The 24,512-nt window shown below is 33.6% G+C and overlaps 2 protein-coding genes across 2 annotated transcripts; both read right to left on the reverse strand.

Moving 5' to 3' along the window:
* Positions 1-4,817: 4,817 nt before the first annotated feature.
* Positions 4,818-8,466, reverse strand: LOC128169265 (uncharacterized). Its single transcript, XM_052835423.1, has 3 exons — positions 8,315-8,466; positions 4,964-5,579; positions 4,818-4,879 (listed from the first exon to the last, which is right to left on the reverse strand). Exons 2-3 carry the CDS (start codon positions 5,544-5,546, stop codon positions 4,818-4,820), a joined length of 645 nt encoding a protein of 214 aa, XP_052691383.1. The 5' UTR covers positions 5,547-5,579; positions 8,315-8,466.
* A 1,758-nt stretch (positions 8,467-10,224) lies between these two features.
* On the reverse strand, positions 10,225-18,431 carry LOC128169255 (uncharacterized). The gene is made up of 2 exons (XM_052835417.1): positions 17,555-18,431; positions 10,225-14,149 (listed from the first exon to the last, which is right to left on the reverse strand). Exon 2 carries the CDS (start codon positions 14,130-14,132, stop codon positions 11,352-11,354), a length of 2,781 nt encoding a protein of 926 aa, XP_052691377.1. The 5' UTR covers positions 14,133-14,149; positions 17,555-18,431; the 3' UTR covers positions 10,225-11,351.
* Positions 18,432-24,512: the final 6,081 nt, after the last annotated feature.

Raw genomic sequence — 24,512 nt, forward strand, 5'->3', positions numbered from 1 at the left:
AAAGTTCATGGACTATGCTTAAATGTCCTTTTGAACATGTTTCAAGAAGTGGAGAGTTATTTTTAACCCTGGCATTGACTTCTGCTCCATGTTTTAACAGCACACGAACCATATCTAATTGTCCTTCTGTACATGCAATAATTAGTGGTAATTTGTCAGAAACTATCATATTGACATCAGGTCCATGTTTTAACAGGTCGGTTATGATATCTAAACTCTTAGTCCCATTTGCACATGCAGCAATAAGTGGGGAATTCGGAAATACTGTGATATTGACATCAGCTCCATGTTTTAACAATTCATGTACAACATCAACACGTCCTTCTTTACATGCAGCGATGAGTGGGGACTGACAGGAAGCGATACGAAGTGAGCTTTTCGTAACGATCAGATTGACATCTGCTCCATGTTTTATCAATTCTCGTACAGTAGATATATTTATATTTCTATTTGAACAAGCAGCAATAAGAGATGAAGTTCGACAGTTTTTGATATTGACATCTGCTTTATGTTTTAAAAGTTCGTGTATCATATCTAACTGAACTTTAGAGCATTCAACTAATTTTGATTTATCCTCTAAATATCCGGTATCGACACAATCACTTCGTCTTAACAGATTGTTTCCCTTTAAAAAAAAATCTATCGAACAAGCAGCAGTAAGAGGTGATTTATGAGAAACTATAATATTGACATCAGCTCCATGTATTAACAATTGAAGTACTATATCAAATTGTCCTTCTGAACATGCAGCAATAAGAGGTGAATTATCAGAAACTGTGATATTGACATCTGCCCCATATCTTAACAATTCAAGAACTACATCTATATGGCCTTTTGTACATGCAGCAATTAGAGGGGAATTATGGGAAACTGTGATATTGACGTCTGTCCCATATCTTAACAATTCAAGAACTACATCTAACTGTCCTTTTCTACAAGCAGCAATAAGAGGTGATTTATCTGAAACTGTGATATTGACATCTGCACCGTGTTTTAACAATTCAAGAACTACATCTAAATGTCCCATTGTACATGCAGCAATAAGAGGGGAATTATCAGAAACTGTTATATTTATATCTGCCCCATGTCTTAACAATTCAAGAACTACAATTAAATGTCCTTTTGTACATGCAGCAACCAGTGATTTACAAAAACTCTTGTCACTTGCATCTGCACCAAGGTTTAACAGCTCAAGAAGTATATTCAAGTGTCCTGTTCTACTTGCAACAACAATTGGTGGATCAGCAATATTCCAATCATAATAATAATCATCATCATCATCAACAACATCATAATCATAATCATCATCATCATCATCATCATCATCATCATCAAAATGATATTCGTTGTATTTCCACAACAATGATTCAGACAAAAGGACATCTTTATCACGATATGGAAGTAAAATTTGGAAAGTCAGAAGGTCACCACTATAACAACTAAGATTAAGTAAGCGGCGCTTCTCAATAAAGACTGGCTCGATACCAAGAAATTGATCGCTTATTTCAGAGCACAAATCAGACCACGAGTCATCTTCTGACACATCACATCTCCCTGCACTGTTTTCATTGATATCTCTTTCATTACAATCTGTACCCTGCTCTGTAGTACAGAAGTCTTCCGATTGAATGTTGAACGGAGTTTGAAATAGGTCATTGACTGTGTTTGTGTTTTTTATTATCTGATCTATGATAAAGTGTAAAATTTGATTGTGTCCATAGAATATAACCCAGTCAATGGCACGAGCATATGTGTAATTGTCACAACATTCGTCAATCCATTTTGAATTCATGAGCAGATTATAGAACTTGCTAAAGAACAATTTCTTTTTAGATTTTTTTCCTAGTTTTTTTCTTTTAAATGGTGACAGAAATACGGTGAACAACTCTGAATAAGGCTTACTTTTCATCACATCCAAAAACTTCTGAAGCACCAAAGGATTTTTTAACGCTTCGTTTTCAAAAACATTAAACAACTCGCCTTTATGTATATCTTCAAACAAACGATCAGCAAGTAAATGGTAATGGGACTCCTGTAGTTTTATACACAAATCATGCACATATTCTTCGTCGGCAACTGTTTCACTGTCTTCCTTCGCATCGACTGTTTGTTCTAAGTTGTCTTCTTCTCTTTTACGTTTCCTACATTTGAATATGTCTGGTTTGATATAGTTAGCAATGTAATCACTATCCATATATTGCAAAATTAGCTCTGGAAAGTGACGACCAAAATGATAGGCAATTATTTCAAGCATGGAATCGTGAATAAATTTAAACTCACTTTGACTTTGCTCAGTGTAAGTCCCTTCCATTTCAGTCAATGCATCAATAAAATAAAAACTACAGGTCGTAGGATCAACTTTACATCTTTTTAAAACCTGGAACTTCATTTCATGAAAATACGTCGTGTCTTCCTCGTTAATTTTTTTTTTTGACAATGAATTTTGATTGGTCATTAGTAAAACTAATGAAGCATAATGAATCTTGTTTCTAATGTTCATGATGTCCAGAAGTTCCATTATACATGGAACTGGTGAAATAAAAAACTTTTGCCCATAATGTCCTAACTCTTCCTTTCTTGAAAACAACTTGCATAGATATGGAAAACTTTTCGATATTTTTGACAAAGTGTCTGCTGATAACAAATCTTTATCTAAGTTGTATTTTGCAAATAAATCATATTTATCTTGATCATTTAAAGCATTCTCTTCACTGTGTAACTGAACAACTTGTTTTTTATTTGACAAAATGGATCCTGAGAAAGCTTCATGTTTGAAAACTACCTCCCGGCATGTCATAAGAACCTTGGTCTCTGGCATTGTAGGTTCATTTAATCTATCTTTATACATAGTGAGCTTCTCAAGTTCCTTCATGTCAAACCCAAACACACCTAGGACATCATCAATAACAAACACTTGTGGATTGCGGGGGTCACAATACATTTCAATGTTATTTATGTCTTTGGTTGGTAATATTTCATACCCGTCTTTCTCGTGCAGTAGAATGGCGATATGACGAGCTGTAGCCGTTTTTCCTGAGCCTGGGACACCAACAAACGTCACGAACGGCTGTTGTCTAACTTTGTCTAGCATCGCTTGGAAGTTGTGAGTTTCAACAAAGAAACTGTCATCTTCTTTCCATTTAAGGACGTCCTTTTCATATATAACTGAGAAAAATAAATCAAATATAAGCTGTTAAAAACAAACAAATAGTTTCTGAATTCAGTAGTTTACTGCAGTATCTACTCTCAGTGTTTAGTAATTATAACATATGAACATTGACAGAAATAAATCAAAACATTGATATGTCAATAACCAGCAATTGTGAAATCACTAGCACCAAGATGATGATTAGGGTGTGTTTACACTCTGGATTTTTTCAGTATATTTATACCCCCGCTCCGAAGGAGAGGGGGTATACTGTTTTACCCTTGTGTGTCTGTCTGTCTGTCCGTCCGTCTGTCTGTCCGTTCGTAACAAAAATTTCTGTCGCATTTATCTCAGCAACTATTTATCGCAGATGCTTGAAATTTTAACACAGTGTTTGTTAAGGCATGCCATATCGTGAGATATATTTTTGTACCAATCAGACGTCAACTTCCTGTTAAATGATAACTTTGCTTATTTTTTAACCAAAATTTTCAAACAAATTTTCCTCAAAGATTTCTCAGCAACTGTTTATCGCAGATGCTTGAAATTTTTACACATATTTGTATAGGCATGCCATATCGTGGGATATATTTCTGTACCAATCGGTTGTCAACTTCCTGTTAAATGACGACTTTGTTTATTTTTAGCCAAAATTTTCAAACAAATTTTCGTGAAAGATTTCTCAGCAACTGTTTATCGCAGATGCTTGAAATTTTTACACAATATTTGTATAGGCATGCCATATCGTGGGATATATTTCTGTACCAATCGGTTGTCAACTTCCTGTTAAATGACGACTTTGTTTATTTTTAGCCAAAATTTTCAAACAAATTTTCGTGAAAGATTTCTCAGCAGCTATTCATCGCAGATGCTTGAAATTTTTTCACACTATTTGTTTTGGCATGCCATATTGTGGGATATATTTCTGTACCAATCGGATGCCAGCGTTCTGTTAAATGTCGACTTTTCTTATTTTGCATATTCACATCAGAGCGGGGGTATCACTAGTGAGCATTGGCTCACAGATATCTTGTTTTGTCGATTTTCTGATTAAATAAATCTTTGTTAAGGAATTGTGTAAAGATTGCATTAATCGTCTTACTATCACATTTTACGTTTGTCTGTAGATTAATGTTGCATGTCCTTGCGCCAACTTACCAGCTAAAACACACCGCCATGTGCATAATTTTATTCATGAGAAAGGAGTGTTAGTTACAAGGATAAAGATTTATGTTCATAATTTTCTTACTGTTCTGTTTTCATGCTAGCATTGTTACTACCTCTTAGAAATTAAGCATACTTCCAAAAATGTGTACAGGGATTCTGATGGTGTCAGGTGTTTTTAAACTGAATTGTAACGTTACACCATAATGAGCGCACATTTTATAGCAGACCCACAGTACATTGTATATAAGAACATTATATGTATTGAAGCATGTTAATTGCATGCCACAATAAGGATATCAATCCATTTATTTTATCAACTAACCTTCTCATTGTACCTTCTCATTGTGTAGCTTTGTATTTGTATTTGTATTTAACTGTATTTATAATGTGTTTGCGTTTTTTCATGTAGCTGGTTATATATAATTTTAAATTTTTTATTATATATTATTTTCAATTTAAATTTCAATTTAATTCAATTAGAATTCAATTATTATTAATCATTTCAGAGAAATTTACCTTTTATATTCCAAGGAAGAACTGTCTTCTTCATTTCTTCGACATCCCCTGTAAAATAAAATAATGTGTGAAACATATTTTTTATGTTTAAACAACATCTTTCTTGCTTTTTAACAGCGCAAATAAAATTACCTGAAATATCTTTGATTTTTTCATGGAGGTCAAGAAGCTCTTTGATATTTTTTTCGCTTTGTGTCGGATCCATGGTACACGTTTTCAGTTCCTTTACTTCGTCCTGGTATTTAGTAGAACTACCTAAGTAGTTCTCCAACTCTCGAACAATGCCCTTAATATATTTGTATTTTATTTTAAAGTCTATATCGGAGATAGATCTTTCCGAATTATGTCCATATTCATTTCTTATCAGACGAATCCGTTCGATGTTTCCTGACACACCTCTATCTCCGGGTTGTGGGTTGTTTCCCCATGTGTTTGAATGCGGTTGGATCGAGCACATATTCCGTAATAAAAAGTACAGTAACGTAACATCGAATTTTAAGTAATCTTTACTGTAGACGAGTGTCTCTTGGTGTTGGTTGATCACTGGTTTTTTTGTTTTAGCAATATAAGCTCTGACTTTCGTTTCTAAATTGGAGGGAGCAATTTCCTTCCTAAGAACATCACGTAGTACGTTAGTGCATGGACCCAATATCATCTGGGCCACCCGAGCAAGGTTTGTGTTTTCCCCAGTTAATTTAAACTTTGAATTTGACATCTCTCGTTCTTAAATAGTACAATCCAAGGAATTCTAGAAATGAAATTAAAAAATATTGTTTCTTTTGAAAACTTTTAATGATGTTATTACAAACATATAATTCTCTATTCCTTTTATATTAAACTGTTTGAATTATAATTAACATCTCTATAATGTATAACATCACATGATTATTTTAACAAATATTGAATCAGTAAAACAATTAACCAAACGTTTAAGTGACTTTCTGATGAACATTTGTTTTGTATATCATCGACATGATTGTCGTCATTGTCGTCGTCGTAAGCTTTTCACATTTTTATCTTTTTTTCAAGAAACACTTACCCTATAAAATACTTAAGATTTCAGGTTTGTTGCAATGAAAAGTCAAATTTATTTTCAAGGGAGAGCTAGTTTGGAGAGGATGGAAATAGGATTGGGTACTTTAAAAATCTTCTGAAAACCAAATATTATGCGATATCAACATTTCACCTTCCTGATATAAGGTAATTGTTTAAATCTTTATCACCAGGGAGTCAGAAAAAGGGGTCACAAGTTATGATAAAAATCAGTAAAAATCAACAATTGAATTATACTTATGTGGAACTAAAAGGCTATTCTTTGTTAAAATACTGTATCAGAAAGCTAATATACCGGTTTTTATTTACAGTACATGCATCAACAATATGTATCTGTCGGACCTTTTTTGATGTGGGTATTGCGGGATGGGAGAGGAGTTAGATCATGAGATCATGAAATTGCATGCTTCACACCAAAAAATGGTAACAATTGGCATTGTGGTGTTTAAAAAGAAGTTAAAAATGTAAAATTGTTAACGCAAGACGCACGACACACGACGACGGACGAAGACCAATTTCATTAGGTCACCTGAGTGAACTAATAAAACCGACATATTTTCTGAATACTGAAGTCAAAATTGAATCTGAATGTGAAATTGCCAGAGCCAAACGCCATGTTCAGTCCCAATCTGTTTCTTGCAGGTAATTGCAAGGCATCAAGCCATTAAAAAAGCTAGGAGTGATTTTTTTAATTCTAAAATTACTTCAACTGTGACATCAATAAGATAATTACAGTATTTAGGAATACAGTTTAGAAAGTGCACATGATCCACCTTTAAGAGATTTTCAAAAATCAATGTGGGAATATGTGGGCAAAATGTTTATATATTCTAAATTAGATATTCGTGGTTTTAACATTTGCAATATTATAAGTATTCAAGCATCCCGATCCTTAAGAGTTGGCCTAACAACCACTGAAACAGCAAATATGTATATATGAGTTTTCGACGATGCGTAGGTTAAGAGTATGGCCGATTTTAATCAGGTGAGCGATGCGGCTCATTGGCCTTTTGTTTAATTAAGTGGCGTAAAGTTTATATCTATACAAATATAAAAAGTTAACGAAATAATTTAGTTAACGTCAGGTTGCATTAGAAATAAGAGATAACATTTGTTTAAGAATATTCACAAATGACGTTTATTGACATTTCAAAAACGATGGAGCTAACAGCACACAGTTACTTATATCTAACAATACAAACAAATCTAAATATAATCAAACGCAAAATGTTACCTAAAAAGCACATTCTTTTTCGTTTTATTTCAGTAAGTGTTTTAATAATAAACAAATCTTTAAATATATAATTGAAGAACTGTTGCAGAAATTACTAATTACTTACTGTTTTTCCAATGATGTTGAAAGAAATCAACCTATTTTATGTAATTGTCTGTTAGTTTGTTCTACTGTGTAACTTTTTAAAAGTTTTTATTCTTAACTATTATCGAATCAGATAGGCATTTTCGTTTTAAATGTCGAACTCAACATTACTATGGAAAGTCGTAGGGTACCCTCACAATATTTCAGAACTGTTACAGAAATTACTAATTACTTACTGTATTTCCAATGAGGGTGAAAGAAATCAATCTATTATCCGTTAGTTTGTTCTGCTTTGTAACATAATTAACATTGCTCAATTATTATCCAGTTAGTTAGACATTTTCGTTTTAAATGCCGAACTAATCAATACTACGGAAAGCAGTAAGGTACCCTCACAATATTGCAGAACTGTTGCAGAAAGTATTAAGTACCGTATATACTCGCCTATAAGTATTGCTTATAAGTCGGTTGCCTTTTTTTAGATTTTTTTTTTAATTTTGCCGTTAACACTCTTATAAGTGTGGTAAATTTCCCTGGATAATCAGTCTACAGATTATCAATCGAAAAAACACATTTTTATCAAGCATAACTTAATTGTAGATTAAAACTGTTGTTGTTTGATCCCTCTGTTATCATTTCTAGATGCAATGCATTTTTAAAGTGTTGTCTTACGGCAGGACATCTATCTTGTGGTTTATAAAAGTTTTCGATTATTGATTCCTTATACATAATAAATAAAATGACAATGATTGTATCCCCTGCTGACTGACTAGGGTCGGTGATTGGCCTTTTGAAGTCTGTGATAGCTTGTATTGTTTTAATTAAATTTATTCCTATAGCTATCAGCACCTCAGGCGTAAATAATTGACTGCTTAAAAAATTCTATCAAATATACCTTGCTTAAATTTTTGATATACAGTTGCTACTTCAATGCATTTATCAATTTGTTCATCTTCAAGTTATTAAAATATCATGTATAGGGATCGCAAGTCAAAGGTTGGAAGCAAAATGGCACCCAAAAATAGAGTGTTTCTGTAATAAATATTACTGTTATTTACATACATCTTTAAATAAGTAGCTAAAGAACTCTTGCATTATTACTAATTACTTACTGTATTTCCAATGAATGATGCTGAAAGAAATAAATCTATTTCATAATATTGTCCGTTACTTTGTTCTGCTTTGTAACATTTTCAGTTTCATTGCTCAACTATTTCCTATTTAGATTGGTATTTTCGTTTTAAATGCCGAACTTATCAATACTATGGAAAGCCACAGGATACCCTTGCATTATTTTTGCGTTTCCTCTGTAGTTGACCAAAAAAAAAATTCAACAAAACACTTCCCTTTCCTGAATAATTTTGATTTTAACTTTGTAAAAACAATTATTCCCAACATAATTAATTTTGATCATCAAATCATTATTGTGTCCTGGTTCAATATATTAAAAATGTCATACAGCAAAAATTTTGATCTAATTCGGAGTCAACATTCTAATAATCGTAGCCAGAGAAACTTTATAATTATTTTTGGCAGGAACAATAACTCTGGTTCAAACTTAACAATTAAAATCTTGCAGCGAGTGAATCTGCAACATTATTATTTGCGGGCTTGAAAAACAAACGCTTTAAACAAGGAAGAACATGCGATTGTAATTCTTGCAAACGAAACTAAAAAAAATTGAATTTTGTCACTTTAATAAGAAAAAATATGCAATTGTAATTCTTGCAGACGAATCTAAAAGAATTTCATTGGACGCTTTAAACAAGAAAGAACATGCGAATGTAATTCTTGCAGACGAACCTGAAAGATTTTAATTTGGACGCTCAGTTTAACTAAAATTTCACTATATATGATCTTTTAAGAAAGCGAAATTTCGATAAAAGATGTAGAAAAAATCGTTTTATGTTTTGATTTCAATGCTGATACTTCACGCTCATTTTTATTACAAGTTAAATTCATAAATAACACAAACCTGCACGATTGTACACAATTTAAAAAAGATAGCTTTGTTTTTAGTATGTTTATTTTCAGCACAAAGCAGGCATCATTCATAACTGTTTTAAAAAACCATGTAATCTTTCATAACTCTAAACAAAACAGACCATACTAAAAATAAATCAAAACAATTCAATAAAAGTAGCATAAATTTCAAAGATGTGAAACAAAATAGAAAGGGAAAGAAACAGAGAGAGAGAAACAAATATCAGATAAATGAGCAAGTATTATTTCTCTTGTAAATAAATAATGTCATATATTCTCGTAAAAGGTTACAAACAAGTCACCTATCCTGGATGTCAGGACGTTTTCTGCTTTCAATCAAAATCTTAACTTTCTAAGAAGTAATTGCTTTAATCTTAGAGATAAGATCAGAAACAGTGTTAATAGACAGGATGATATACATTTTTTACTTTCATAAACAGAAAACGGACAAAAAAACCTTCAAAATAGTCAGATTTTATATAGTACGAACAATTCAATTGTTTTTTGTAGTTGCATGCATTCCTACGCTAGAGTTCAAATTAGTCTCGTTCAACCAGACGCTTGGCTGTCTCCGTAAATCTCCGACAAGCAGAGAGTCTCTTGGTAGTTGGATATTAACGGAGACAGCCGGGCGTCTGGTTGAACGAGACTAGAATTCAATATTGCTTGGATCCAGACGTGTACAATTTTTAGAAACATTTCGATTACTGATACACAGTTTGAATTAATTCTATCTCTAAATATTACACAACATGATTTATATGAGGTTTTCTCAAAGCTCTTGTCGGAAAAGTTCGAGAATTCATATTATGAAAATTTACATAACAAATCGTTAATTTTAAATTTGATAATAATATAATCAACTCCCGACAGTACTTCAGCAGTACTTCAGTACTTTGATTTATCATTACCAACGAAATACAATGTAACGATAACCTCCGAGGCACAATAAATCGTTCATCTTGCGTTCACAAAGCGTTCACCGTGCGTTCACTTTGCGCTCCGTTTGCGCTCTCTGTTCGCTTATCGCTCACCGTTTATGTCACCCAGCTTGCAGTTTCTTTTTTTGTAACTAGGAACTCTTGTTGAAATGTGGATTTATCCAATAACATCTGGCAAACTGCTGTTCTCAACAATACCTTCACGATTTATTGGCCATTCATGTTCAGGTTCGAAACATCGCAAAATCATGTGACCACCAACTATGGCACATTGGTCGCATTCGACCCTTAATATCAGAAAGCGCTAGTTAAACCCTTGTATGCTCACCTGTGACCTCTCGTTTGGACTACGGCAATGCCTTACTACACGGTGTATGTACCAGTTCCTTGTCAAGACTTCAAAGGATTCAAAACACAGTCGCTAGGATTAAAACGCGTACTAGGAAATATGACTACATAACACCGGTGCTGGTCAAGTTACACTGGCTTCATTTTTTTAAAGCCGTAGGGGTAGAGACTTATTTTCTTTTGGGTCAAATAAAATTAATTATATAAAGGTCAACCAGAAAAGAAATAAAAGATAAAGCATTGAAATGTTAAAATCTGCATGATTTATTGTTTCATATAAAGAATGTAAAGAAACATTTCATTCAAAAGTCAGGTTTAAGGGGAGCAAATATTAAATGGCTTATGATCTTATCTCTCTTTGCATATATCTAAGGTATACTATTCAAATTTGACTATTTCTGCACATGTTACTGTTAATTAATAAATAGAAAAGAAATGAACAATTTAGAATTTGAAACATGTACTGGTTATGAATGTTCTCCAACTCTAGTGTAGGCGGTGAAAGCTCCATACATTTTTTACCGATCATTGTCAATCTATCTCATTATAATAGAGCCATAGATACAGGCAAACAAAAATCCCATTTTCAAAGGAGAGAATGCATATAGAGCCATTTTATCTACACAATTTTTTGTTGACACAAACGATACTTTGTACAATCCATTAGTTTTACTGGCATACTGTTAACATATTCATTTTATCTATCTCATTTGTTCCGTTTTACGTATTTGGCGTTATTTCCAAACTACTTTGTCAGATTTGTATGTAACTAAAAAATAAGTTATATCGTTAAAATTCATTTGTACCACATTTCTGCAGATTTTTTTCCCCGCCCCGCATACATTTTTTTCATTTGACAAAATACGCGCCTGAAGCATTAAAACAACTTCGTGGATAAACATTCAGCAGGAAAGTCTTTCTGGAGTATTCCAAGACAAACTTTAATACTCCATTCTCGTTTTAATCGCATTATGAGCTCGTTATACCTTGATGATGTTTCATCTTTCTCGAATTCGAAAACATCCGAATATGGAAGAAAAAACGGATTAAGATATCGTTGATCCGAGAGATTTAGCAGGTATTCATAGATACGCCCAGCAAGATCTACGTATGAATCTGTCGTTTCTGCTTTCTGAATAGAACTGTACATTTCTAACCATAGATAGAAGGCACAATTCTTTAACATATAGCTCTTGATGGCGTGGGAAGGGTTGATGGGCAACGCTTTCTTGCGTTTGAATTTTTCCTGGATTGTATAGAGCGGTGACGGAATCACATCAATCTCAATTTGAGGACAGACCTTACTTTTAACAATTTTGGTCAATTTATACGCAAACCTAAATGGATCAGGGAGTGTTCTCATCAAAGCAATCTCAGCAGGTGCAGCCGATACACGGAGCATTCTCCTCGTCTTCTCATCCCTAGCTGTGTTACAGGTTTGAAAAATGTCGTCCCCTTTCCATAGGACCTTGTTGCTAAAATCATTCACTCGTGTTTGTAGAATGAGGAAACAACCTGCTTCATTCACCTTCTTATCTATTTCTGGAAAGTCTGGAAAGTTCACATTTGCGGGCCACCATCCAGGATTGTATACGACAGGAACCAAGTCAATGCTGATTTTAAGTTGTTTGTATACTGTACCAATCCAGTAAACACTGAAATTAAAAACGGGCTTTCCACGAATGACATGCATCTTGTCCTCATAATGGAAGTAGAGGTTACCATTAGACCAAACTTTTCTTTCATTCAAAGCGCGTTTCAAATAACCTTCAAATAGTTTCAGGAATGGAAACGCAAGAAAGTATTCTTCGTTGTCTGCAAACTCTTGGTATTCATCTGGTACAGGCTTTTGTAAGAATTTTAGGCAAGCAAATCCTTTTTCAGCGCATTCCTTAGTCAGAATAATGTCCGTTATTTTCTTTAGCTCCTCAATGCATAATGCAAAATCAAATTCATCTGGAGGACCAACTTTGGTGCCTTCTACTGACGACCCTGTTCGAAAAACGGACATCTTGAATCTTTTATCGTACGTTTCAATAACTGAACAAAGGGTTTGCACTGTTTTCAATACCTCTTCAGATATTTCCATTATTTCTTTGGTGTTTTCAGGACTGCTTTTGTAAAATCTGTTCAGCAGGAATTCATAAAAGTCACTACGTATGCTAGGGAGTTGCAGCACACTTTTTATATTTTCTTTTGTTTTGATCTCAGAGCTACAAATGGATGTCGGCATATCAAGAAGAAGGTCTTCAAAAGATTGTATACGTGTGTAAAGCACTTCCATTTTTTCAGTATATGCTAATTGTTTAAAACATCGATAACTGCAGTGTCTCCTAGCAGTATCAATAGGTTTGTCTCCTAGACTATCTACAGCAAATGCATCAGCCTGAAACTCTAACAAAAGTTCAACTTGTTCTTCAAAGTTGTGATAAGCTGCGAGGTGTAGTGGTGTGGTACCATTAGCATCACGTGCATTCACATCTACTTTTCCTATAGTTATAATTTTCCTTATGAGTTCAGGTATTGGTCTATGTTTCAATAAAGACATCAGCGGGGTTCTACCCCAGCGATCCTGAGTATTTAACTCGATGCCATATCTAAATAGACTATCAAACACGTGCTCAAGAAAAAACACAGAGGCTGCCGACTCGTCGTAGACATTTTTGGCATTTACATCAACATTTGCAAACAACAGAAATTCCAAAATGTCGTTATATATAGTGGATACACCTGCTAATCTGTGTACTGCTGTGTTCCCTAAATTATCGGAGATCCCCAAGTCAGCATGAAGACTATAAAGCCGGGCAAGTGAATCCTCGTCTGTGTTAAAGGTGTCAATCATGTAGGCCCACGGTGCACGTCCGCGTACATCTGTACTGTTTAGCAAAGCTTTGACGGTATTTTTAATAAAATTGAGATCAATGAAGTCAATGATTTCAAGAACATTTTCGAAGACCTCATTAATCATGTACACATGAAGGAAATTCTCGCCTTTCAAATTTTGCAAATGCAAATCAAGATTATATGTAACGTAGTTATCAAAGATATGTTTTAGGAGAGGCGTATTGTCATCTCGATTTGCTATAAGGTGTAATATGCTATCTCCATACTTAGTCTGCGCTTTTATGTCCGCTCCTGCTAAAATTAACTTATATACAATATCCACAGTTGTAGATTGTTCTTTGAGAGCATACGGATCGTCTATGTTGGACTCGGTGCTAAATGGAAAGCAACAGTGTAACGGTGTGAACCCATTGATGTCCGCTGTATTCACATCAATGTTTTGTTGATTAAGAAGAAACGCTACGTTGTTTGGGGATTCCAGATACACAGCATAATGAAGCGGAGTCTGACCCCATTTGTTTTTTATATTAACATCAGCACCACATGACGTTAACACATTCATTAGTTCTACGCCTTTAGAATTTATCCAGCGGACGGCTAAATGGAGCGGGGAATCCCCACGTAAATCTCCGGAACTAAGGAACTCGACATTCGAGGCCAGTGCTGCACATTCTTTAACGTCTCCGTTTAACACTGCTTTATGGAGTGGTGTGTACGGATTTTTACAGGATTTTTCAAGGTCCTCCTCGTCAATATAACCTTTGGTAGCGAGTTGATGAAGGTCAAATATACCTTGAGGTTTCGGTCTGGCCATAATTTATTTTTTTTCTTCTGTAAAATAGAGAATCTTTTTGTTATTTTTGCACATAAATTTCACTTTTATTAGCCATAAACCTTTTTAACTAGTCTAACCTATATAGTGTCCGCTAGCAAACGTCTGGGATCTACTACAGTGAAAATTTAGTACGCTGCTAGGACTTGTGTGAAAACACAATGTACTAGGGTTGTCCCAAAATAGCGTAGACAAGTGGCGTTATTCAGTTAATCAAAGACACAGAAAGATAAAATTTGTGCCATAAAGGGTTCAAGGAATTTGCATTCAAATAATGTTTTAAAATCATATATTGTTTGATATTAAGTTATTGAAATAAAAGCATGTTAGATCAGAAATTCGATATGCGGCGCAATATCAAAATAAAAAGTTAAATTGAACGTAATGAAATGAAAATAAGGAGGAAAGTACCTTTTGAATGAAAAATTAAAATAAAACATACATTTATCTTTCATAATAATTATATTTTTTATTCAAACAATTTTTTGCAATAACAATACTTTTCAATAGTGTATAGCGCGTATTGTGACAAGTTGAAGAGTTAACTCGTAATAAAATCACGACGTCAGCGTTTGAGGCGGCGCAGCGGTATCTGAACAAATTTTGCAAAGGCCTTGAAACAAATCCTAATCGGCTTTTCTAGTAAATAAAATTAACAAAATTGATTCGAAATGCGTTTTGTGAATAAGTAGTTTATCAACATTGAAAACATTGAGACGAGTATGATGTGAATAGGTGGAAAAAAGAAACACCGACCGATATCAATGGACGTCAAAATGTTGAACGACATATTGCGGTAAGTCGGACGTCAGATAACAAGTCATACAGGGCAATTTTGGAGTCGTCAGATCGTTAAGACTTATAAGATATTTTTTGCACTTATGGTAAATGTTCAAAAAAATATTTCTCCCGAGAAATTTTCGGAAAAAAAAACGTAAATGTTATCGTAAACGTTAACGATGTGGAGGGTCTTAGCAACAATGTAAACACTGGACATTTCTGACGTCGTACATTGCGCCGCCTGACAAAACCTATTGTTACTAATTATTAATTTTCTTAAGATTTAAATAACGTACAGATTTGAATTTTTCAGTAATGTTTGCCAATGGGTCATTGAAGAAAACTAAAAAGTCTAATGAAATTGCAGTGAACAGATTTTAAGTTATGTGTCATGTCTACGCTATTTCGGGACAACCGTCGTATTTATCAATACAATATATTATGTTAAAAGCATACCTAAGGAGTCTTAAAATTACTCTTTAATATATAAAAAATCAAATATTACATATCAAATCACTCTTCTTCAGAATATTTTGAAGAATGTTTCTTATTTTACATTCAAATAATTTTTACCTATTTATAAAACCAATCATGACCATGATCATGATTTTTTAAGATTTAGTCTACATATTCCTATATAAAACTTTGATCCCTCCATCCATTGTGGCCCCACCCTACTCCAGGGGGTGTCATTGTTTTCACAACTTTCAATCTACACTACCTGAGGATGCTTCCACACAAGTTTCAGCTTTCCTGGCTTATTAGTTTTTGAGAAGAAGATTTTTAAAGATTTACTCCATATGTTCCTATGTAAAACTTAACCCCCCCCCCCCCCAATGTGGTCCCAACCTACCCCAGGGATCATGATTTTCACAACTTTGAATCTTCACTACATGAGGATGCTTCCACACAAGTTTCAGCTTTCCTGGCTGATTAGTTTCTGAGAAGAAGATTTTTAAAGATTTACTCTGCATATTCCTATGTAAAACTTCGACCCCCCCCCTCCCCATTGTGGCCCTACCCTACCCCCGGGGTCATGATTTTCACAATTTAATATCTATAATACTTTAAGATGCTTCTACACAAGTTTCAGCTATCCTGGCTGATTAGTTTCTGAGAATAAGGTTTTTAAAGATTTACTATATATATTCCTATGTTAAACTTTGACTCCCCATTGTGGCCCCACCCTACCCCTGGGGATCATGATTTTCACAACTTTCAATCTACACCACCTACAAATACTTCAACAGAAGTTTCAGCTTTCCATGCTGATTAGTTTCTGAGAAGAGGATTTTTAAAGTGTACTCTATATATTCCTATGTTAAACTTCGATCCCCCCATTCCCATTGTCGCCCCACCCTACCCCCGGGGGTAATGATTTTCACAATTTAAAATCTATACTACCTGAGGATGCATCCACACAAGTTTCAGCTTTCCTGGCTGATTAGTTTCTGAGAAGAGAATTTTTAAAGATTTTTTCTATATATTCCAATGTTAAATTTTGACTCCCCATTGTGGCCCCACCCTACCTTTGGGGATCATGATTTTCACAACTTTGAATAAACACTACCTGAGGATGCATTCACAAAAGTTTCAGCTTTCCTGGCAAATTAGTTTCTGAGAAGAGGATTTTTAAAGATTTACTCTATGTATTCCTATGTTAAACTTGGACCCCTCATTGTGGCCCCACCCTACCTTTGGGGATCATGATTTTCACAGCTTTGAATCTTACATATATCACAAAAAATCAACACTAACCCGCAGTCAAATCACTTTCTCAACTTCTACATTCCGAAGTGGATGTAGGCTATACCTGTACACTTCTCAAAAAAGAATATGGTACACCTAGTACAAGACAACATTGAATTAAAGGGGCATAGTCACGATTTTGGTCAAATTTTATTTTTCTGTTTTTATTATTTGCAATGCTTTAGGAATGCATTTCTAATGATCAAATGAAATTTGGGTGCCAGTCGTTGAGTTTTAAGCAAGATGCAGGACTCACAGTTCTTCGTCATGTAAACAAGGCTTGTGCACTGTTTTTGTTTACATAGGTTCAATATACCAGGTAAAAAATCATTTTAAAGCTGGGTTGTCTATCTTATTATTCATTTAAAGCATAAATAAACAGTTCCTTTACGATTAATACATTTATTTTAGGTCTAAAACTGGAATTTTCACTTCAACATTCGAAATGTAAACAAACGCTTTCTTTCCATAGCGAAGAATTGTAAGCTTTTTAACTCGCTTATTACTCATCAAATGACACTCAAATTTTGGTTGCTTATGCAAAATGCCTTACTGAAGCATTGTTAACATTAAAATCGAAAAAATAATTTTTGACCAAAATCGTGACCATGCCCATTTAAGAGCTAAATATTTATATCTGCCATTTTTTTCAACAAGGCAATAATGTGAGGAATATAAAATATCTTATTACTTGTACTTTTATCAACAAATACCCATAAACCGGAAGAATTTGATTATATGTGCTTAGTGTTATTGAAATTTCAACGTATATTAACAATCACAGCAGTGAGTATTTGTAATAAATAAGCATGCACGAGAAGTGTCAGAAAAACAAAAAAGGTTAGTAATAAACGTTAAATCAATCCTTTACATACCGACTAATCGCACAACCCAAAACGTATGTCTATTTTCACTTTAGTGTTTACGAAAAATAAAAATAAAAACAATTTTGAACTTCGAGCCCGATTCAAACACAAGATATAATGACAAATAGTTTTGTAAGCAATGTTGGTCTGTTACTATATGTGTATCTTAATCCAAGGCGTGTTTTATTAGAGAAAGAATTATAGACAACAGAAACAAGTTTCATAGAGAAAAGTACGATATTGATTAAAATCAAAGTACTGAATGTTCTGATGGTCATTAAGAAATAAAGTGTCTATGAAAATCGAACAACGGTACCGAAAATGCTTATACCTAAGCTTATATATAAAGTGAGGTTTCTACATTTTTAAAGCAATAACACTCATAATAATTCTTAGGCAACAAGAGGGATTAAAAGTTTAACAAAGTAGTGTATTGGGAAAATGTTGAAATGACTACTTCTAAAAAAATACAGGGTTGCAATTTGTGTAATATTACTGTGCAAGTATCCTTAGAAGGTAACATTCTAAATTGATAAACCGAGACCAAAACTGGGGCCCAAGAAGGGTTCACATTTTAATATAGAAATATATAGGGAAAATATTTCTTTCTCAAGAACCTTCATGCTACAATTTGTATTATTACTTTGCAAACATCCTTAGATAGTGTGAATTCTAAATTGCTAGATCCGTGACCACCGGGACAATACTTTAGCTCCGAGAGAGGTTCAAAGTTCAAGCAGAAATGTCTACGGAAAAATGATTAAAATGTTCTTCCAAAAAAACGAGAATGTTACAGTTTGTGAGACTACTATGCAAGCATCCTCAGATAATGCAGATTCTGAATTGTACAGTGACCCCTGACCAAATACCAGGGCCCCAATGTTGCTCAAAGTTAAACATAGAAGTATCAAAACATTGCTCTTTTTTCTCGAGGAAATATGCTGCATTTATTGACATAACTATGTAAGCCACTGAATATATTCATATCATCACATCAATGTCACTAACCTTGTATTACTTTTTAATAATTATTCAAAGTCAAATCTATAATGTTGATGTTAGTCCACCGGTGATAATTAATTGTGTTTTGCAACCTCATAATATCTTTATTCAAAAGGAAGTCTTTGTAACCAACTTTTAAAAAAATGTCATAATCTATTTCTCAGTATTGTTACATTTGATACGAATTCCCTAAGAAATTAGGTTAGTCAGTTGATGTATACGATTCCAATAAAAAGGATCCAATGAGTGTCTTTTTATGTATAGTTTATAAGTTTAAATATATGAGATTTTTTATGAATTTTCAAATATTTAATAACCAATGACAAAAAATTTAGATTGGCGAATCATTTCTTGGACGGGATCCTCAAAGCAATCGCGATAACAGATGCATCATACTTTTTTCTGATCCTTATAATCCAATTGATCTACGACAATGTGTGTAGTATAACTTGTTTGAACAGCTCATTACTTGTTGAATAATAAATAATTAATATTGCGCGAATGAAATGTATGAGCGTTTCATTTTCATTTTAGGTCACCTTTACATCATTTTACTATACTAAACATAGCATCCTCAATAAATGACTTATATGAACCTTCATCAACGGACTTAAGTTGTTTATATTCTGTTATTATGATGAAAGACACCGTCACAATGGCGCCCAACGTCTTTTGTAGGTGACCAGATAATACAAATAATACATATATAATTCCAGATTCATTTACCAAATAATTTGTCCATACTATAGAATGTGCTTTGTGCGTGAAAACCAAGAAATAAAAAACAAATATTCAGTGTTATTAGAAAGTAAATAGAATAGAGCTCTTTATTAATTTCTGTCAATATTCTGTAAAATATTCCGCGCTGAAAAAACTGAACTCTGTTTTTGCAATTTCGGGCGACATAGGATCTCAATTACACCGAGCACGAAAGTGTGACGTCAAAAACCTATCAAACGTTAAGCTAGAGCGAGCCGAGACGAGAGATGTTCTGTGCGTGTATCTCTTATTCTAGCAATTTCTTGATATCCATTTCAAGGACTGTATTCGATAACGTCGAAGGACTAATCCGATTTCTTACCGGAACTACTGGAGAATTGCGATAGACCTACATTAGACTGCAGTTAGACTGTGTGTTGATCCGGTGTTCTATTTTAGACAATTCTACTTTCGTTTTGTGTATGATTGATTCACCAATCTTTATATTTATTTTATTTGTCCTTTTATTGTGTGTAACTGCTTTATCCTTCATCGTGTTGTATTTCATCATCCATTTGAGAAAGGGTAGAGTTGAAAGTTTATGTAAAATCATAAAACAAACATTTCTTGGAAAAAAGGGGGACCCATTGGCTATTTATTGTCATTGAGGTTATTTGAAATTTTTAGACCGACAGACATGACTTATTTTCCCCTATTAAGTTTCCACTTTTGCACTTACTAATTTGTGTGGAAGTGGGGAGTAAAGTTAAGAAAAAGTACTGAATTTATTTTGGATATAAACTATTTGTGGTCATTGTTTTCATACGGAGAAAGTGTTTGTGTGTTGAAGGTGCTGTCATAACACAGTTCATCCATTTGTGTTTCTCATCAAATTAAGTCATCTTTCATAACTTACCATTTCATGTAGTTTAGATTTACGAGTAGTGTACATAGCATATGTAGAAGAATATTTAGAGAATTAGAGGCCGATTTAAAAGATCTATATTGAGTAACACTTAGAGTATTAGAAGTACAGTTAACAAAATATATTGATATGGTTTAAGAGTCTTAAGATCTATTTTTTCATTTACAAGGGTTAACACTTAGAGTATTAGAAGTACAGTTAAAAAAAATATTGAGATGGTTTAAGGGTCTTAAGATCTATTTTTTTTTCATTTACAAGGGTACGAAAGGATAAATGTATTAAATTTGAATTTATAATCTATAAGCATTTGGAATATATTTTCCAGCAGTTTTGTGAATAATAAGTATAGCACCAGGAGGGAAAGAAGTGGCCTATGACGAGCAGAAGAAAGAAGGAAAAAATAAAGATCAGGAGTAAGAAAAACTGAAGACCTTGATATGTAAGATGATCCCAAAATATAAGATCATTTCCAAAAAAAGAGCTTGACAGTTTACTGATATTAAAAGTCAGTACACCATTGAAGGGAAAACATTTGCATTTCAAACAATTTCTAAAATAAATAGGGTAGATTACAGTCTGCACTAATTCCATCTGTCTACTCTACGGAGCAATTTCAATACTCCCCTAAAGCTTCAAAGATTTTGTGACATTGAAGAATATCAGAAAGGGGAAGTAACCTATGAAGATTGGAGCTTTGAGGTTAGGTGTTTGATAAACTCGCAGGCATTGCCTGATGCAGTTTTGCTTAAGGGAATTGCAAGTTCTTTGTTGTTATCACTAGGTTAATAAGCAACAGTGAATCAAATCTTAAAAAGATAAGAAGAGTTTTATGGAAAAGTGAGTAGTAGTGAAACACTTATGCAAGAGCACTATAATGACAGTCAGAAAGAAGATGAGATTATTGTAGCTTATGGTTCTAGGTTAAAATCTACACTCTGTAAAGATATCAAACAGGGTCAGATAAATATCACTGCAAAAGATACAATGTTTTAAAGTAGATTTTGGAGTGGATTGAGAAGCAAGTTATTAGGAGATTCTGTCAGAGATGTTTATACAAATATAAAAGATTTTCAGATTTTACTTTTACAGAGGAATAAGAAAGGTAGAGCAGGAAAAGACCAGCACAGAGACTTTCAACAAAGATGCCAAAGCAGCTGCACTCCATACCAGACCACGAGAAGACAGCACAGAAACAACAAATAAACTTCTCAAGGTTATTAAAAGAATTGAGAAAATCTGGAAAAGAAACAAGGTAACAAAACAGAAAAGCCCAAAAAAGTAGTCTCTTCTATTTCAGGGCTATTAAGAGAGAAAACTAATTCAAGCCCTATTAAAGATTTACAAGATATGATGATAAGACCTGCATGAGATAACAAAATTTCATCTCGATGTTTATGGTGCAAACGGTGATAGTTTGCCCTATTTGGGGTACAAAGAAGCAGTAATTGAACTTTCTTTTATTCATCAATCGCTAATTATCCCAGTTTTAGTTACAAAAGATTCAGACTTTAACAGTAAAGTTCCTATTATTTTGGGGACGATTAAGACGCTGTGCAGATTTTACTGGTGATGGTGGAAAAGCATGGCAACTTCTACTAAAAATATGTGTGTACATTGTTCTTTTCCTGTGAAGACAACAAATAGGTTTCCTATCCATTTAGAACCAAATAAAGTGAAATTCATATGAGGAATAGACGAATCAGTAGAGAATCTTATAATAGAGCAGCTGATTAACTTCCGGGTAAGATCCATGATATGGTTCTTAAAAGGTTACATGATGACATGGAAAACCAAGGAAGCGATAGAACGTATTGATTTGTACAATATAGATTTTTTTGGCCCAAGGTGTATAGTGATGTAGTTGGAGAAGGTGGGAAATTGTAGTAGATGTGTTTGAAGTAAAACTCCAGAGAGACCCAAAACAGATTTAGTAACAATTCAGACTTCAAGACCAGGTGAACTGGTTTCTATTGACTTTTTAAGTTTAGAAAAGTCGGGTAGGCGGGTACGAACGTATCCTAGTGGTTACCGACCATTATCCAAGGTATGTTATGGTTATTCCGACAAGAAAAAAGTTAGCCTCCAGTACGGCAAAAATACTGTGTGAACATTTTTTCTGTCACTACAGTTACCTAGTTTGTCTTCATTTAGACCAGGGTATAAACTTTCAAAGTTCAGCCATCAAGGAATTGTGCAGATTGGCAGGAGTAAAGAAGAGCCGTACCACACCATACCATCCCATGGGAAATGGTCAGGTTGAAAGATTCAATCAGACTTTACTGAAATTGCTAGAAACCATAGACGCTAAACAGAAACAAGAGTGGAAGACTTATGATTTGCCTCTGAATCTGGGCTATAATGAAACTAAACACGATACAACAGGGAATTTGCCTCACTATTTCATGTCTGGATGGCACTCTCGTTTGGTTATTGACGCATATTTGGTCCTTAAGGATTCACAGGAGCAGTAAAAAAGGTAAGGAGAACTGTGCACAGAAGCTGCGACGCAGATTACAGTTTGGTTACAAGTTAGCTAGGGAAAAAAACCCACTGGAATTCTAAAAGATGTAAGTAAAAATTATAATTTCAAGGTTAGCTTTGAAAATGTTTTAGTTGAGAACAGAGTTTTGGTTAGATTTTTGGCTAAAGCAAGCAAGTGTAATTTGGTTGATTAATTGAAAATAAATCTCTACAAAGTAGTAGAAAAACCAGATTCAGATATTCCTGTTTATCTAGTTAGGAAAAAGTGTGTTGATGGGTTAAATCAGGATTTTACATAGAAATTCGTTACTACCATTCATGTGTATTTCATAATGATGTTGATTCTAATGACAGGTTTAATTATAGTATTAATAATACAGGCATGTCTGTTAATAAACAAGTACAGAATGCTGAAGCATCACAAACTGGTGATCCGGAAAATGTGTCGAATGCGATTGAACAGAGTGCAGACTTCTCAAAATTTTATCTGAGTCCAGTAAAGACGATGTTATCAGAAATATTCCTAAAAGAATAAATAAACCTAAAAATGATTCTCAGTCTCTAGACAAATGAATTCAGTGCAATTTCATCAGCAACCAGTCAAGAAAGGTGAAGCAGAGAAAAAATATGGGAAGCTCCGGACAGGTATGGTACTTTGGAATCTTCTTTAGAGGCAAAAAGTTTGGTATGTTAAGCTCTAGGGAGAATGTCACAGGTAATACGAACAAAAACCATGAATCAGATATTTTCTGTTGTTTTATGATCTGTATAAATTTGTGGTTTTATATGTATATGCTTATAAGATATGTATATATATAATTGTACTTATTGTGTAGATTGTGCATGGTAATTATAGTGCGCGTTTGCTAGAACTACTTACCAATATTACATGCATTATGATATATATATAATTCATTGATATTTTAAGGTTACTTAAGTATAGTTATGGTTGATAGTATTTGGATAGTTATATGTAGTTAAGAAGTAGATAATATCAACAAGTATTCAAATGAAATGACAGGAGACATTTTATTGAAGCAGGGAAGAAAATCACAGGGGGACAATCACATGTTTTTATCTAACGGTAGGATATCATTCATTCATTCGTCAGTCATTTTCATTCATGCTTGTATTGATTTGTTTTGGTTGAGTGATGTCTTTGGTGTCACGTGATTGTCGAGTTTGAGTTACCTATTTATTTAAATAATTGAAACTAAATGATAAATATTCTGTGAAAGAACTGTGCGATCGTTTCATTTTCATTTTAGGTCACCTTTACTTTATTTTACTATACGTAAATCATCTTCAATAAATGATTTTTTGAACCTTCATCAACGGACTTGGGTAATTTATATCCTGTTCCTATGATGGAAGACGCAGTCACTCTCGTTTATACATTCGAGGTGCGCACTTTATCAAAAAATGAAAAGTAAAAATCAACAAAAAAATGAAAATCGCAAAGATGAATAAAAAATCAAATAAAAATCCATATAGAATTGTTATTCATTCTTTTATTTCCCGAATAAATAATTTGGTTATAACGAAATTTTTAACGACTTTATGACGCATTGTGTGATAAGTTGAAGTGCGAACGCATAGTAAAATGACGACGTAACCGTTTGAGACCGCGCACCGATAATATGATTTGAATTAATATAATTATAAATTAGAAAAAAGAATTTGTAAAGATCTTAGAACAAATCCCAGGCCAATTTTAAAGTAAATAAAATTAACCAAATCGCCCAGAAATGCATTTTTAAACAACACTTGAACATATACAAAAACGTTCATATCACAACTTTGTCCTTTGTAAGATATTAGCCAAGATTCTCTATTTACATTTTTTTTTTCAATAAATAA

The sequence above is a fragment of the Crassostrea angulata genome, unplaced genomic scaffold (genome assembly GCF_025612915.1).
Source record: "Crassostrea angulata isolate pt1a10 unplaced genomic scaffold, ASM2561291v2 HiC_scaffold_112, whole genome shotgun sequence".
In the NCBI taxonomy this organism is placed as follows: Eukaryota; Metazoa; Mollusca; class Bivalvia; order Ostreida; family Ostreidae; genus Magallana; species Magallana angulata.

Bases quoted from the DNA above. Each gene is read 5' to 3' on its own strand.
- LOC128169265 (XM_052835423.1), bottom strand. From the start codon at position 5,546: ATGTCAAATTCAAAGTTTAAATTAACTGGGGAAAACACAAACCTTGCT. The intron at 4,880-4,963 runs GTAATTTTATTT...TTTATTTTACAG, and splicing joins AAAAATCAAAGATATTTCAG to GGGATGTCGAAGAAATGAAG.
- LOC128169255 (XM_052835417.1), bottom strand. From the start codon at position 14,132: ATGGCCAGACCGAAACCTCAAGGTATATTTGACCTTCATCAACTCGCT.